The 15,283-nt window shown below is 43.1% G+C and overlaps 1 protein-coding gene across 18 annotated transcripts in view; it reads left to right on the top strand.

The window, feature by feature from the left end:
- The window catches only part of CD44 (CD44 molecule (Indian blood group)), a 90,880-nt gene that overhangs the window by 47,844 nt on the left and 27,753 nt on the right, over positions 1-15,283 (top strand). For 6 of the 18 annotated variants that reach the window (XM_058688615.1, XM_058688616.1, XM_058688617.1 and 3 more), the window contains exons 5-10: positions 2,135-2,368; positions 7,126-7,245; positions 9,331-9,459; positions 10,781-10,906; positions 13,268-13,381; positions 13,840-13,956. In XM_058688615.1, the coding sequence (XP_058544598.1) occupies positions 2,135-2,368; positions 7,126-7,245; positions 9,331-9,459; positions 10,781-10,906; positions 13,268-13,381; positions 13,840-13,956 (840 nt within the window). The remainder of the gene's footprint in view (positions 1-2,134; positions 2,369-7,125; positions 7,246-9,330; positions 9,460-10,780; positions 10,907-13,267; positions 13,382-13,839; positions 13,957-15,283) is intronic. The other 12 variants (XM_058688628.1, XM_058688633.1, XM_058688632.1 and 9 more) reach the window with 8 other exon arrangements.

Raw genomic sequence — 15,283 nt, forward strand, 5'->3', positions numbered from 1 at the left:
CGTGTTTCACATTTGAGCAGAATAGTTGTTTCCCTCAGCCAGGGACACTGGCTGTGATTCGCTGGCCCTTCCCCTTCTCCCGCAGTGGCTTGAAACTACAACTTGGTTGACCCCAACACATTGTTCCTCAAACTGCAGTCATTCGAAAACCACTTTCTTTTTGACGCCTCTGTGTACACAGAACAATCATTCCCTTGATATTTTGCGTTTAATTGGTCCATTCTTTTCTACTTAAACTATGTTCCTTTAAAAAAAAAATGCCTGAAAATGGAAAACCCAATTCTTGGTCGTAAGTAGAAGGTATCCTTAAACATATACTTAAAACGTGGGACAAATTAGGTCACGTTCTTAAATTCTAGCTGCTGAAGGTTCTGAGTCTGAGCTGTGTTCTTTCTCATAGAAGGGGATTAGTAAGTCTTAGGGGGAGAGGCATTCCAGCCCCCTCAACTTTGTTTAATGGTAGTATTGAAAGATAATTATAAAGGGCATAGATTTCCTGATAGGGGTTTCAACATTATTTATACCACACCCACCTAAACTCATCTTGATTACCCCAAGAAGTAGGCATCTGGCACTGTATGAGAACAGAAAATCTCAACCAAAATTTTCAGAGCGGTCAACTTATTAACCCTGACCTTCTGGCCTCTGAACCTCATTTTTTGGGGGAAGTGTCATAATGTTGAGGAGGCCTGGTTTCTGCCTCCTAAGGACCGGACCCCTCAGCGTACAAGGGAACAGTGGTGGCAGTGGCAGAGGGCTGAGAATTCTTCCTGGCCACGCCTATCCAGCCCCGCACTGTTATATAAAAAATTGTCCCTGACCTGTGCCTCAGGGAAGGAAAGGGAGGCCCTCACGGTGAGATGTGCTGTCTCAGTCAGGCTTGGTCTAGTTCCTTACCACCTGGGTGATCTTAAAGGAAGGACTTACTGTCTCTGAGCCTCAGTCTTCTCATCTGGATAATGGAACAACAGGTGAGATTTGAAAAGAAAGTGAAGAAAGGTAATATGTCTAATGTGTGCTTGGCCCATAGTCACGTTCAATAAACATCCCACTTCCTTGGTGCTCACCAATGCCTTTCAAAGTCCAGACCTATCCGAGTTGCGTCATATTTTCTGATCAAATCTTCATTTGCAGAGATTATCAGGCTGTTCGAGACTTTGGAATATTTTTTAATGTATGTTTTACTAATAGTTCCACTTGGGCAAGCCAGATAGGTGGACAAAAGGAATATTTAGTCCAGTGCAATATAGCAGAAAATCATTTCAGCTAAATGCACACTTGTGCGGTGAGTGGGCCAGACTTGACAAAGGCAGCCAGTCTTTTTCAGGGGAACAATGAAGGAAATCATTCTTGCTTTTTCTCCTCCTGTCTATTCTAGACATTGCCTTGTTGAAATCAAAGATTTTGAGCTTTATATGCCTCTGTGCTTCTCAAATTCAAGTTTGAATTTTACAGAGGACGGGCAAGGGCTCTGTCACTGTTAAGGCATGCTGATGTCTTAACCAGAGTAGGGGTTCATGAAGACTGACAACATTCGCCCCTTAGAAAGAAGGGGGCATTGATTCTTCATGGATTTGCAAATATATATTCCCTGTTGAGACTACTAACCTCTTTGCTCCTGCTTCCAATCCTTTCTAGAAATAGTTGGAATCAATAGCAACAAATTTTACATGTCCTTGAGAAGGGAGAATAGGAACCAGTGGGGAAATTATCATTTTTTTGAGACCAGCTAAATTTTGGATACTATGCTAAGCACTTTACATACAGTGCATCATATAGTGCTCGTAACAGAAGGTAGTACTTTTCCCATTTTACAAATGACAGAAGTGAAATGAAGCCCGGTACCAGCTTTGTCGAGAGGCACACAAAGCTGGGATTCAAACATGGACACGTCCAAACACACCCTCTTTCTCCCGCCCCATTTCTAAGAGGTGGGGGTGGGCACGGGAGGGTACACTTTCTTAGTGCATCACCTACTCCCCCCACCCATCTAGCTAGGTAGTTAAGTATTGTTTTGCTTCATCACAAAGAAAAATAGCTTTGAAGTCACTGTCTTACATGATAATCCACAGTCTTGCTTAAACTCAGAAAATGTCGGCTGTCAAGCTCTGAGAGTGCCTTCTCTTTCTCCCAGCCATTGTTAACCGTGATGGCACCCGCTACACCCAGACGGGTGAATACAGAACTAACCCTGAAGACATCTACCCCAGCAACCCCACTGACGATGACGTGAGCAGTGGATCGTCCAGTGAAAGAAGCACTTCGGGAGGCTACAGCATTTTCCACACCCACCTTCCAACTGCCTACCCGACCCAGGACCAAGACAGTCCCGGGGTGTCCGACAACCCAGAGAATCCCCCCATTACCAGTAAGGAGAATGAATCACTGTGCTTTCCGATGGCGATTTGTTTGCAGAAATGTCTCTGGTCTTCCTGAGTGACGGGCACTCACTTGTGTGTTGACTGTCTCCTGTCTCTAGAAGTTGGTGACCTCATGTGGGGAGGTGGGCTGTTACGGTTGTCAGTGCCCTGTATGCATCGGCTGCTACCGCCTGTAGTTTTTGTCCATCTGCTTCTCTGTTTTGCTTACCTTGGGAGAAGTAGTGCCATTTTGGAAGTCTTTTTAGAAGAGTTTTTCTTGTTCTCTTGTCTCAGGGACGTGGTGACAACTCAAGCATGACACGGAAGCTGTTTTTACTTTTACATGTTTCTTTCTTGTTCTTATCCACCTTTGGATAAGATTGTTTTCATACAGCTGGGATCGTAATGCATGCATACCAGTCCATGCGCTTTTCTCAACCGAACCTTACATTTTTGTGTTTTAACTTGATTTATGCTGTTTTATTGATGGCGTGAGATTCAGTCACCTTCATCACCCCTGATTTACTAAACAGTCCCTTTGTTTTGGCTTTAAGGAAGCATATCTGAAGGAGTTATCTGATCAAATTAAATCTGCTGAAAAGTTGTATATCCCAGCCTGTAGGGGAAGGCTGTTAATACTTGCTTGGATATGTGGGTAATTCATCACGTTAGGACTGCGAGAGTGGAAATATGTAAACATTGTGTTCGATCTCATTGAGGGTTTTTTGTTTTTTGGGGTTTGTTTGTTTTTTTTGCCCTTTGTGCCCACTTTCACTGGAAAGTGTTTGCATCGCCCTCTCATCTCCTTCTTTGCTTTTTTCCTATGGTTTGTTTTAAAACAGGTTTTCAGATTGGCCACGTTCCTTCTGTGGAGGATTACTCAAACTGAAACAGGGTCTCTGCCTCTCAGGCAGCTTTCCCAGTATGGTGTGGATTTTTCTTTCTTCCTGTCTATGGCTCTGGAGGGCTGGAGCTCTGGTCTCCAAAGAGTGTGCCAGAAGTTCACTGCTTTGCCAATGCTCAAGATAGGGCCCTTTTCGGTGCCTCGTCCCCCCAGAAGCCAGGGCCACCTTCAGAGCACGGTGACTTCATGTAAGGTTACTTGCTCAACAGCGTTTTAAATTCCTGTGAGCAGCTGGCTGAGGGTGCGGAACAAATAGGCGTGAGGTCTGCTTGTTCTTTGCAGACCCTTTGCAGCCTTTCAGGAAGCAGACGTTTTCAACCTGCCCGTGCTTTCCCAGATTACTGGCTCTCTGAGGATTGTGTCTCCTCATTGTCTGTCATCCCATGGGTGACCCTTCTTGGGAGGGGCTTCGGCAAACCAAGCAGGCAGTGCTATTGGCTGCTTGCTACTTCTTGAGCGCCCTGCCTTGGTAAAGTAACCCCGCTGAAGTTGCCTATCATCCGGGCACGCGATTTTGTCAGACGTCGGCGAACATAACAATTAGTGGTCTCAGCAAGAGGCAAATCAAGTCTACTCTAAGGTACTATTTCCCACCGAAGAAGAAAATCATGACAAAATGTATCTTTTAGGAACTAGGTGAAATTCACACTCAAGCCATTATTAGCTTATGCAAAATAGTGAGTATTTCACCTGTGCTTTGGAAAGGCAACGGGGTCATTTTATGGACAGTCGTAGCACATCTTTAATTTTTTTTTTTTTTACCGTTTATTTATTTTTGAGAGAGAGAGAGAGAGAGAGAGAGAGGGAGGGAGCGCACAACCAGGGGAGGGGCAGAGAGAAGGAGAGAGAGGACCCCAAGCAGGCTCTACACTGACAGTGTGGAGCCTGATGCGGAGCTCAAACCCACAAACCGGGAGATCACGACCTGAGCGGAGGTCGGATGCTCAATCGACCGAGCCACCCAGGCGGCCCTCACACTGTTTAAAGGATTGCACATTTCCTGCTCAGGTTAGTTAGTCAGAAAACATATTTTGAGGACCTACTGTGTACCAAGTCTGTGCTAATGCTTGGGATCCAGTGGTGAATACCATTAGAAAGTGATACTGAAGGGAGATAAGGATTAGTAAGCTAGCAACCAATATTTACTAAGTATTAAGCAATATTTGAGGTCTTCTCTGTGCCAAATGCTGCTCCAGTTACTCGGAACCCAGAGCTGGACTGACTTTCTTGGAGCCCAGCTACTGTTCAGAAATCAAGGAGAAGGAATGCTTTGGGACTTAACGAAAACATAGGATTTGGGTTGAGAAAAGAAGTGTTCTTCCCCCTTTTCAGAGCACTTAGCTAAGTTTTTCTTAGTAGTTCAGTAAGAGAAAGATTCATTTATCCAACAGAATGGCTCTCAGGTTAGAGTTACTGAAGTGCTACAGCATCCAAAAGGGCCAGTGGAAGCTCCGGATAAATCCATCTGTGCAAAGAAGGGTATCCAAGAAAACAATCAGGTAAAAACTTGAAAGCAGTCCATGTTAGAAAAAGTTACCAGTGGTAAGTTCCTGGATAGACCCCATTATCTGAGGCCAGTGAGGAGATTCCCAAAGCTTCATGACTGTTGGACCAAAAAGGTAGAGCTTGGCGGGAGGGAGTGACAGCAAATCCTCTGTAATGGGTACAGGAGGACAGATGTCCAGAGGAGGTTGGGCTGAGGACAGAGAGGCACGTCTTTAGCTTGGCTGGCTCATTCCTTCCTTAAGGGTCCTTAGTGGGTGGCTGTAGGGAAAGCCAACCAGAACAACCATCTGGAGAGGCTTTGATTTCCATCAGGCTTTTTATTACAAATGTGATTTTTGGAAGAGCCTTCCTGGAGGCATGTTGTCAGCCTCTTTTCTATTGGTGGTCTGGCATTCTCTGGAATCCAGAAACCTAAACCAACTCAGGAAGCAGCCTCTTACCTTGGAACACTCGATTTCCTCGTCTTCTGGGTGGCAAAGAAATATATACATATATATATATGTAAAAAAAAATTTTTTTTTTTTTTGGTCTGGCATGGCCTACTTGGGTTGGGAAAATTGGAAACTCTGATGGCTCTGACTCCTTTCAGGAAATTAGAAGTATTCCTATTTCTATCTTGCTCTTGTTTATTTGCTTCCTGTCGGTCTCTTCTTGGTCTTTTACATGGTGAAAGTGGCAGAAGGTCTCCATATTTAAAAAGGTTTCTGAGGGCAGAATGAGGTGCCTGAGAATTTTTCAGGGGGATGCTCAGGTTTATCTGGTGAAATTGGCTCCTATTCTCTCTACTCTGTGCCAATGTGTCTTTTGTAGCACAGAGCATATTGCACAGGTTGTTGACGTTTTCTGAATACAGAGTCAAAGTTTTTTACCTGGAATTAATGGGCTTCCCATAGGTTCAGTGATGGGTTATAAGGTGTTCAAGAGCTACCTGAAATAATATGCAAAATTTTGAGAATGTGTATCTGTTGGATCACTTTTTTGAGGACAGGAGTCATAACTTACATCAGATTTTCAAAAGGGTATATAACTTGAAATGGCTTTTAAAGATCTTGAGTGGTTTAGCTGTTTATCCTGATGATCTTTGCTGTTCTTCGTCTACAGGGAAACATTCTCTTTTTTTATGTGTATTTATTTTTGAAAGAGAGACAGAGTGTGAGCTGGGGAGGGGCAGAGAGAGGGAGACAGCATCTGAAGCAGGCTCCAGGCTCTGAGCTGTCAGCACAGAGCCCGACGCAGGGCTCCAACTCAAACCATGAGATCATGACCTGAGCCGAAATTAAGAGATGTTCAACCAACTGAGCCACCCAGGTGCCCCTGCAGGGAAACATTCTAGACTCAAGCCCCACTTGAGAGTCAAATGGGAGATTTCAAATTGCACAATGTTACTGATCGTCCTTTCTCTAATTTGAATAGAGTCCAGAATTTCTCTAACTTGGGCAGTCTTGTTTCTTTTCTGGAAACACATTCTGAATTAGAACTAAAAGTGACAGGAAGTGATAAATGGACACTCAACAAAGCTTCATCTGATTTCAACATTTTGGACACACACCCTTTGCAAAGCTCCTCCTGCTCAAGCATAAAGCTTGACTTGAAGTTAATGAGTGTGGGCGGAACTTTGAAATGGCAGTTGTCATCAGAAGCTACCTGCATAAAGTGATAGACCCAAGAGATTACAAACAAGCATCTCTAAAGACACTCCAAAAATAAAAGGAACGAAAGCAACTTTATGAAATGCTGCATCGAAGATCTTCAGTTCATGGCTGGGTCGCCCCATCAAGTAAAATAACATCTCTTTTCCTTCACCGGTTATTAAGTTCCTACTTGGTTTTGCTCTGAGCCTGTGTTCAGAGGGTTCCATTTGAGAAATGAGTACCACTGAATTGATACCCGTGCAGAATTTGCATTTCTGGGGGCTCCTGTGTGGCTCAGTCAGTTAAGCGTCTGACTTCGGCTCAGCTCACGATCTCACCGTTCGTGGGTCCGAGCCCCACGTCGGGCTCTGTGCTGACAGCTCGGAGCCTGGAACCTGCTTCGGATTCTGTGTCTCCCCCTCTCTCTGCCCCTCCCCTGCTTGCACTTGTCTCTCTCTCTCTCTCTCTCTCTCTCTCTCTCTCTCTCTCTCTCTCTCAAAACTAAATAAACGTTAAAAAAAATTTTTTTAAAAAAGAACTTGTATTTCTGATGTTGCTCTAAGATTCTAAGAGACGTTAGAAGACGGGAGAGATAAAAGCAGGCCTTAATCTTTCTTTGGTAATCTCCGCTCTGTAATAGATACCGACTTTCTACGTATGTAGAACTGGGAGTAAAGGTTTTGTGGAAAGATCTCACTAAATGGTATTTTCATAATTGATCCAGTTACTTCAACTGTGCACTCAAACAGCCACGCAGCAGTTCAGGAGCAAACTAATTGGATGTGGTCCTGGTTGGGTAACTCACAGCCTAAGACTCAGGATCACACAGCAGCTGCAACAACAGGTAAACTGTTATGTCTTCTGTTTCTCCATTGCCCTCAATGCCAAGTTTTTCCAGGTCGAGGAGAAGGACACCCATGATCCTGGAGAAATTTCCCACCGATGTTCCATCTCCTCCTCAGGGAGGGAGGATCCTCTTTAGAGGATCTGGTACGGACCAGAGGGCCTGTGAATCTGGGGATACAAGTGGACACTCTTATGTGTTCTTTCTATTTGTTTTCCTTTTGGCCACATGCCCATCGAATCAGAATTATTTTTCCTTCTGAAGCTTCAGTTAGGAGATTCATTCAGAACGTATCCTCTTGAAAAGAAGTCTATTACAGAGTGCACACTCCTACCTTCTGCCGATCTCATCATCATGGCCAGTGATAACAAGAGGGAAATGCTGATTTATGGGTGCAAACTGTCACCCCTGTGCACTGGGGTGCACATCTAAATCCTCAGCTGTAAAGTGGAGGAAGTAACCTGTTGCTTTCTGTCGGAATCTAGGCCTCTGACCAGTCCCCTGGACGTTTGACTAAGTCTAAATCCTTGCAAAGTATTCTGAATTGAGAGCTTGTGTGGGAAGAGATTCCAAGTCTATAACAATGGGAGATTACAAGCATATCTTCCTTTATTAACTTTTGCTGATGGATGATATGACCGTATTTCAAAATCACTGGGCGTTCTTTCTGCAGAGGGAGGGTAGTAAAAATTGTCCTCTGCCCTTGCTTGGCTTATAACACATAGAGTAAACCGTATTTTTTATCTCGACAAATACTTCTGAAAATAGTGTTGATGTTATGTTGTGATTACATGTCACAGTGGTTAAGGTAATGCTGGAGGGGGTGTGCAGAATAAAGCATATGCTGTTCTTAAATGTTGGCAATGTTTATCTTCATAGAACAAACATTGTGAAGGAAAAGGTCTTCCTTGTCAGTTCTTCATCTTGGGCCATTTCTGGGCTTTCTTAATAGCTGAAAAAAAAAGGTATCTAATCACCTTGCTTTTGTATTTGGGGATTTAATGATGGTTTCAGCCTCTCTGCCTGAGCCGTTTTTCAGCTTTTTATCTGAAGAATATGAAATATTCTTCCAGTGGACATTTGGTTGCAGAAATAGCCGTCTTGGGAAGTTTCAAACCAGGACTCTTATTTCTGATTTCGTTAGTGAGATCATTGGTTCACTTTGTTTGTGCCTGTCTTTCCTGATTGATTACCTTCCTTTCACAAATGGACTCGAAATGTCACGTTCTGCCTCGCAAAATACGATGGTGGCATAAAAAGTGGCCATGGGCAAAAAATGGAAAGGCATCTTTTTGCATTTTCCCCTTCATGTGGGATCCTTCTGTGCGTTGGGGATTGCTGGGGTTACGTGTCTAGGATTGCTGGTAAAAATATCATACCCTAAATTCATGGAGAATGATATTGGTTGGCCAAGATAGAGTGTGTGGAAGATGATGGGCTCAGACTCTGGAGAGCTTGGTTTCGGAATCATAGACTCTCAGATTTGGAGAGGATCTTCAATAGTTTCACTCAAGCAACCCTTCTAATCATTTGATCTGCACAATTTTCCTGCTAAGCGATCTTTCTGACTGTGGGGAACACAATACTTTATGAAGAAGTTCATCGTTGGATAGTTCAGATTGTAACCTTTTTACATCCAACATTTGGAAGAAAAGTCGTCCCCTGCAATTCTTGCCGCGGGTCCTCGTTTGGCCTTTTGGGACCACAGACAAAAATTTAACCCCTCTGTGGTGTTATAGTTTTTCAAAATGCAAAGACCGCTGTCACGCTCTTTTTGAGACCTCTCATTTGGCCTTTCTGACACCACACAAGGCAAGGTCTGTCCAGCACAGTTTTTTCCTCTTTAAGATGAGGATCATCACCCGGATGATATTTAAGGTCTTTCCATTTCTGACATTCTGTGACCTGCAGTATGGGCCTCTAAAATAAGTGGAACTCCTGTGTGCTTTTCCTGTTTCTTGCCTCCATGTATATTACGTATAGATGACTCTCTTGAGTAGTGAAAGAGTAAAAGCGTATTCAGGGCTACTTCTTAGGAACTGATAATTAACCTTTCAACCATCAATTCAATTATGGTTACAACAGCTTTGATGAGTTCTAGTGGCACGACTTCCAAAACAGCAACCAAGAGGCGAGAAGCCCAGGATTGGCTTTCATGGTGGTTTCAGCCATCAGAGTCCGAGAATCCTCTTCACACAACAACGATAATGGCTGGTAATGAGTTGTTATTATCTCATTTCATAAGATCTCTTGACAGTTCTTGAAAGACAGATCTCTTTCTCTGAGACAGATCTCATTTCATAACTATCTCTTGATAGTTCATTGACCTCAGGGATACTAAGTCTAAAGTCCATTCTGGCTTCACAAATGTTTTGGATGACTTTTGAAGGATCATGAGCTCTGAGATCCATGTTTGATTTTATAGCATTCATAAGCAGATTTCTTCTTTCTACTCTGTGGAATTAATACAGCCCTGGAGGAGGCTAATAAGAGCATGGTGAAAGGGGATCAGGTCTCTCTTGATGACAGAACTGAAGGTTGGCCCTGAAAGATATTCTACAATGACAAAAGTCATTAAAACTTCTTGACTTTCCATGGGAAAATAAAATAGTGTCGCTAGAACTAGAAAAATCTAGAAAATATCCATCAGTGGAACTATTCTTGGGGTAGACACTGATTGTAAGAAAACACAAATGTTCGCTCCAAAAGATAGCATGAATCTCACTCAAAATATAAGAAGCCCTTTTTCAGTAAAGAGGCATCTTCTACAGCAACCAGTAAGAGGAGGCAGAGGGTTTGGTTTCCATCTTCTTTCCTGTGATACATCCCAAAGGGAAAACATGAGAATTTCTCAAAATCTTGGCTCCAGTCCATTTTAGTCAACCCTTTTGGTTGACTAATAGTTGCCAGGCATGATTTCTCTTTTAATTGATTCACTTTTTTTTTTTTTTTTTAATGTATGCTGCTGCAGTGTTGTTGGGAATGGTAATTCAGCTTCCCTTTGCATTCAAAGCTAGGGTGATGTGATGCTCTACAAGGTCAAAAATGAATGAACAAATCGTGAATACAACTATGGGATTGTAAAAATGATTGACAAGTGTTTAGATTCCAAAATTCTTCTGCAGGTGGCTGGACAAAAGAAAGAGGCATGTGTGAAACCTTTCCATTCTATTCTTGACGCCCTAGTTTTGATGGCACATGCTTAATTAATAAGTTAACAATCTGAAAGCAGGGAGGGGGGAGTGTTTACTGGCCTTTTTTTCTTTTGTGTCTTTGGTGGGATTATGTCCATATGTATTCTTTTAACTTCCTTAAAGAGATCATTCAGTTGTAAAGGTCATAGCTGGTTGTTTTTAAACCTATGCATTAGCTTCAGAGACCAGGATGCAAGAATTTGGGGATACACACGTTAGATGTCTCACTCTGCTCTTACAATGTTGGGAATTCCATTATACAGTCTGTGCCTGATTTTCTTCCTCTGTCAAATGGGTTGTTTGGCATCCAGTCCAGCCACTAACGTAAGTCACCACAACAGGTACGGATTCAAATATCATCTCAGCAGGCTGGGAACCAACTGAAGAAAACGAAGATGAAAGAGACAAACACCCCAGTTATTCTGGATCAGGCATTGATGATGATGAAGATTTTATCTCCAGTACCAGTAAGGATAATCAATTACGGTAGAACCATTTATGCGAGGCTTACTGATTAACCTGAGCGGTGCCCAAGAGGGTCCATCTTGGAAAATAGTTAATGTGGAAAATGAGCATAAACCCGTGACTGATCACACTTTAGGTATACCTTGATAAGATTATGAAGGAAGAAAAATGATTTCTCCTAATGGAAGCCCAAACATATTTGGAAGAGCAATGGGGCAAATAGCTTTTATAAAATTCCTAATGCCTTGGGTTCTTTCTGTTTTGGTTTATCTATTTAGAATTAGAATTGATTCAATTCTAAATGGAAGACTTAGACGGCCCTAGAAAGGCTTAACCGTTGGGAACCAGCATTCGAGAATGGTAAACAAAACTTGGTTGAAATCAAGGGAGCACATCTGGTTTTAACAAATGAATAGGGCACCAACAGGAGAGAAAGACATTGAAGGGAAGGACAAGTGTCAGCTGAGCTTTAACAAAGCAGTGCCCAACTGTTAAAAACAATTGTGTTTCAGTAGTGAAACCACTGCATAATAGTATCCACATTTGTGACAGTTGTAAAACTTTTTGGGACCAGAGATGGCAATTGAGCTGAAAAGCATCCTTAGAGAAAAACAGGCAACGATCAGTCTAATATTCCATCAGATGACGGGGTTTCCTCGACATATCTGTAATGATCTAAGATATTGCTGAACAGAGATGAGAATTCTGAACCTGTCCTTAGAGAAGGTGTACCTTTGCCATGAACTCTCCCAGGTCACTGAAGTTCTGTCTGTCCTATTGAAACCTGAGAGTACGATCCCCAAGTGGATAGCACCCAGGAAGTGAGGGGCCCAAACAATGGCTTGGGCCCTGAGGCATCTGAGTATATGTATGGCATTGAAAGCCACAAATACTCAAGAGAAATAGAGAATACTCAAGAGAACGAGATGCTTGTAAGTGGTGTATTCTTTAGCCCGGACACCTCTGCAGAGCTTGGTCTATAAAACAAGGCAACTCTTTTTAATGACTTCAGAAAGAAAAGCAAATAACCAAGACCGTGAGAACTTTATTTACTATTACACTGTATTCTGGGTTCAGGAAGTGGGCCCATCTTCCAGGTGGGGCCATCAGTAAAGATATGGACTTGATACTTCAGAAAACTCAGCTTTCTTGGGTGGTAACCCAAACCGATCAACCAGAAAAATAAACTGTGTGATCAAGCTCCTGGGGGAAACTTGCCTGGGTATTTTTCATCTCTGTGGCGTATTTTCCAATTTCAGTTCCCCTTTTTACTTGGCACCTGTGCATACAATTCTGCAGGCTGCCCTCTTTCTACTGTAGGGGTGTGTCAGCTGCCGCTTGTTTCATGCTTCTGGGGAAATGTGGATAATGATTCGAAACCTGACGTGCTTAACTTGTGAAGTAAGGGCTGATAGCATTACAGTTCTGAAAAGAATTTTGTATCAGTGGAGTATGGAAATTAAGTTTGAAAGAGTTAGGGTGGATTTGCCAGTCGTATTTTCACAAAAGCAATCGATCCCGATTTTGTCATGATCCTTCTGTCAGGTGCCGTCCCCTATCCCAGCTCTATCGTCTTGGGTGACAGTATGAGGCTGCTGGTGGAAGTTTGCCTTTTTTTTTCTTTTTCCGGGGAGCTGCTGTGATGGCGGTTGGTTACCTACGGTGCTTTTGTACTGGATGTGCGAATCTCGTTTTTCCTTCATTGGCTGGGAATGGCTTGCTCATGAAATGCTTTGCCTGTGATGAGAATACCGTAGGTGTTTGTAACTATTCAGAAATGGATAGCTAAATCCTAGGCTTGCTACAGGGAGACGTTCTTTCCTAGAATCGTCTGTAGGAAATCCGTGGCTGCTTACGGTGTTCCTTTCCCCGCCAGAACTACTAATGAAAGAAAGTGATCATCGTGGTATAATTTTCAGGTATCTCCCTCGTCAGCCTGAGGCTCTACATGTGATGCACTTGCCAATGATACCAGTTCCTTGGGCTTTCAAGTGCACAGGGCTGTTACAGACTGCATGGATGGGCAAAGCCCTGACGTTTTTGGGTCTCCTCGGTGGAGGGCTGGTGTTTGCAAAACTGTTCTTTCTTCTGCTGCAGCTTCTTGGGCTGCTTTCTCCGGAAAATCTCATGTTCTGACCCGAGCGTATTCTATGACAGAATGCAGAGGACACTGAGCTGCTTAACAGGGTGGCTGAATCAAGCTGAAGTGACTGTCTGCTTTCCCTCCGTTTCCACTCAACCATCTATGCAACCTGCTATAGATGATTCACTGCATAGACTAAAGAAGGGAGACATGTACAGAACAAGTGGTGGAGGCTCGAGAAATAACATTTTCCTAATTGCTTCAATCATCGTTATCACAGTTTCAACCACACCACGGCTTTTTAACCACCCAAAACAGAACCAGGATCGGACCCAATGGAGCCCAGGCGAATCGAATCCAGGAGTGTTACTTCAGACAACTGCGAGGATGACTGGTAATGGGTTATGCATACTTAATTAAGGACTTTTTTTCCCTCAAAGTCCGTGATGCTGCAAAGGTCAATCATCAGGACACAGTGGGAAATGTAGTTAATATCTCATCACAAATTCTTAACTTTGGCGAGGATACTCAGTTTGACCTAGGAGCCACTTACCAATCATACCATCTGGGCTCGAGATGCTTTATTATACAAATGAACCCATTAAAATGGTTTATGACGCTGCCCTTGACAAAGTGGTTAGAGTAGAATAAGAGGTAATCATTAAGAAATTTCATGCCCATCGATTTTCTCTTGGGAGAGATTGGTGGAGCCGCTCGACGGTATTGAGCATAGATGCTCAGCGATACTGTTGAGGCAGGGCGCTATTAGATAGCATGCATTTTAGTGGAAGAACAGAACATCAAAGGTTGCTTGATAAAAAGTCACAGTGTATGTAACCATCGTCACGGCAGATGTGGACAGAAGCAGCACCATTGCTAATGGAGAAAGCTGGACCCGCGAACCACACTCTCCTCTCATTCACCATGAGCGTCATGATGAAGAGGAGACCCAGCATTCTACGAGCCCAAGTAAGGAGGATGGTGGTCAGCAGTCCTGATTTAGATGAGTTTGCAAAGTCATTTCGCAGAATAGGGAAGACTCTTTTGTTAGACATTAGCCACATCTTCTATTTCCATGCAGTAATTTCTTTTAGCCACAGAGCATGAAAAGCCGTCAAATCTATACACAAGTTTTAGAAACTGGAAGAAAAATGCTGACTTGTCAGGTTGCCTGAAAGGCCAAAATGTTGAAAAAGTTAAAAATGGTTTTGAAATGTGCATAACGTACCTGAGATAGGTTGTGTGTGTGTGTGTGTGTGTGTGTGTGTGTGTGTGTTAGAGATTCCTAAAGGTTCCGTTTGGTGATGTGTGTGTGTTTATGGAAATGTGTGATGAAGAGTGTATCTTTCCGTGCTGAGCAGAGGGGTCTGTAAAGAAAGCTTGACAAGTGCAGCGGTCTTTGGAATCCGTATCATCTGTGAAGATCTTTGATGAATCTGGTTTCTTTCTTTTTTTTTTTTTACATTTTGTTCCTCACTCCACTGTAGAAAGGCATCCCTTGTACCCTTGGAGGGAAGGTCGGTAGCTCATACAGACTGTATTTGAGTGTCTGTGACTGCTCTTTTTCTGTTTTTAAGCCCAGAGTATCTTGGGGGGAAGCTTTGACGCTGTTACTTCTATTTATGTGCAAACATCTCAGGTTTTCCAAAACAATCTCAAGTACCACTACTGGTCTGTGAGGATAAGACAAAAAAAAGTAAGAAGTATATCCTCTTTTGTCTCTCTGTCTTGGAGCCATGCCTATCATGTTTCGAACAAAAGAAGCTTTAATTCAGGATAACAGCTTGTAGCATCTTGAAGACTGCAGTTCAACTGTCATTCTCTTAGCCTCGGATACTCCGAACACAAAAATGTCAGAAACAGCCGCTTAGAACCCAAAGGGCAAAGCTATAGTTTGAGGGATGTCTTCAGACAACACAAGAAACATTTCAGACACCCACTAGGACATAGGTTTTAAGTCCTGGCCATTGTACTGAATATGCCCAACAGGCCTGCCTCTCATTACTTTTCCCAGTGGATTTTATTTTCGTGTGAGGATTACGAGCCGAGTTAACAAGAGTCTTCTGATAGAAGAAGGAAATGAGAAGCAGACGTCTCTTCAGAATGGGATTCCATTCCAATCCCCTTTTGGAAGCGAAGAGTATATCTTAGAATTGAAGGCAGTTTGTACTTAAAAATTTTCGCAGAAAGCTACTTAAGAGGTTTGGAATTAATGAGACCATTGTCGAAAGGTGGTGATGGGGGGCGGGGGAGAAGAGGGGACATCATGCCTGGCGCGTAGTTGAAAAACCAGATG

Source organism: Neofelis nebulosa, chromosome 10, assembly GCF_028018385.1.
Source record: "Neofelis nebulosa isolate mNeoNeb1 chromosome 10, mNeoNeb1.pri, whole genome shotgun sequence".
In the NCBI taxonomy this organism is placed as follows: domain Eukaryota; kingdom Metazoa; phylum Chordata; class Mammalia; order Carnivora; family Felidae; genus Neofelis; species Neofelis nebulosa.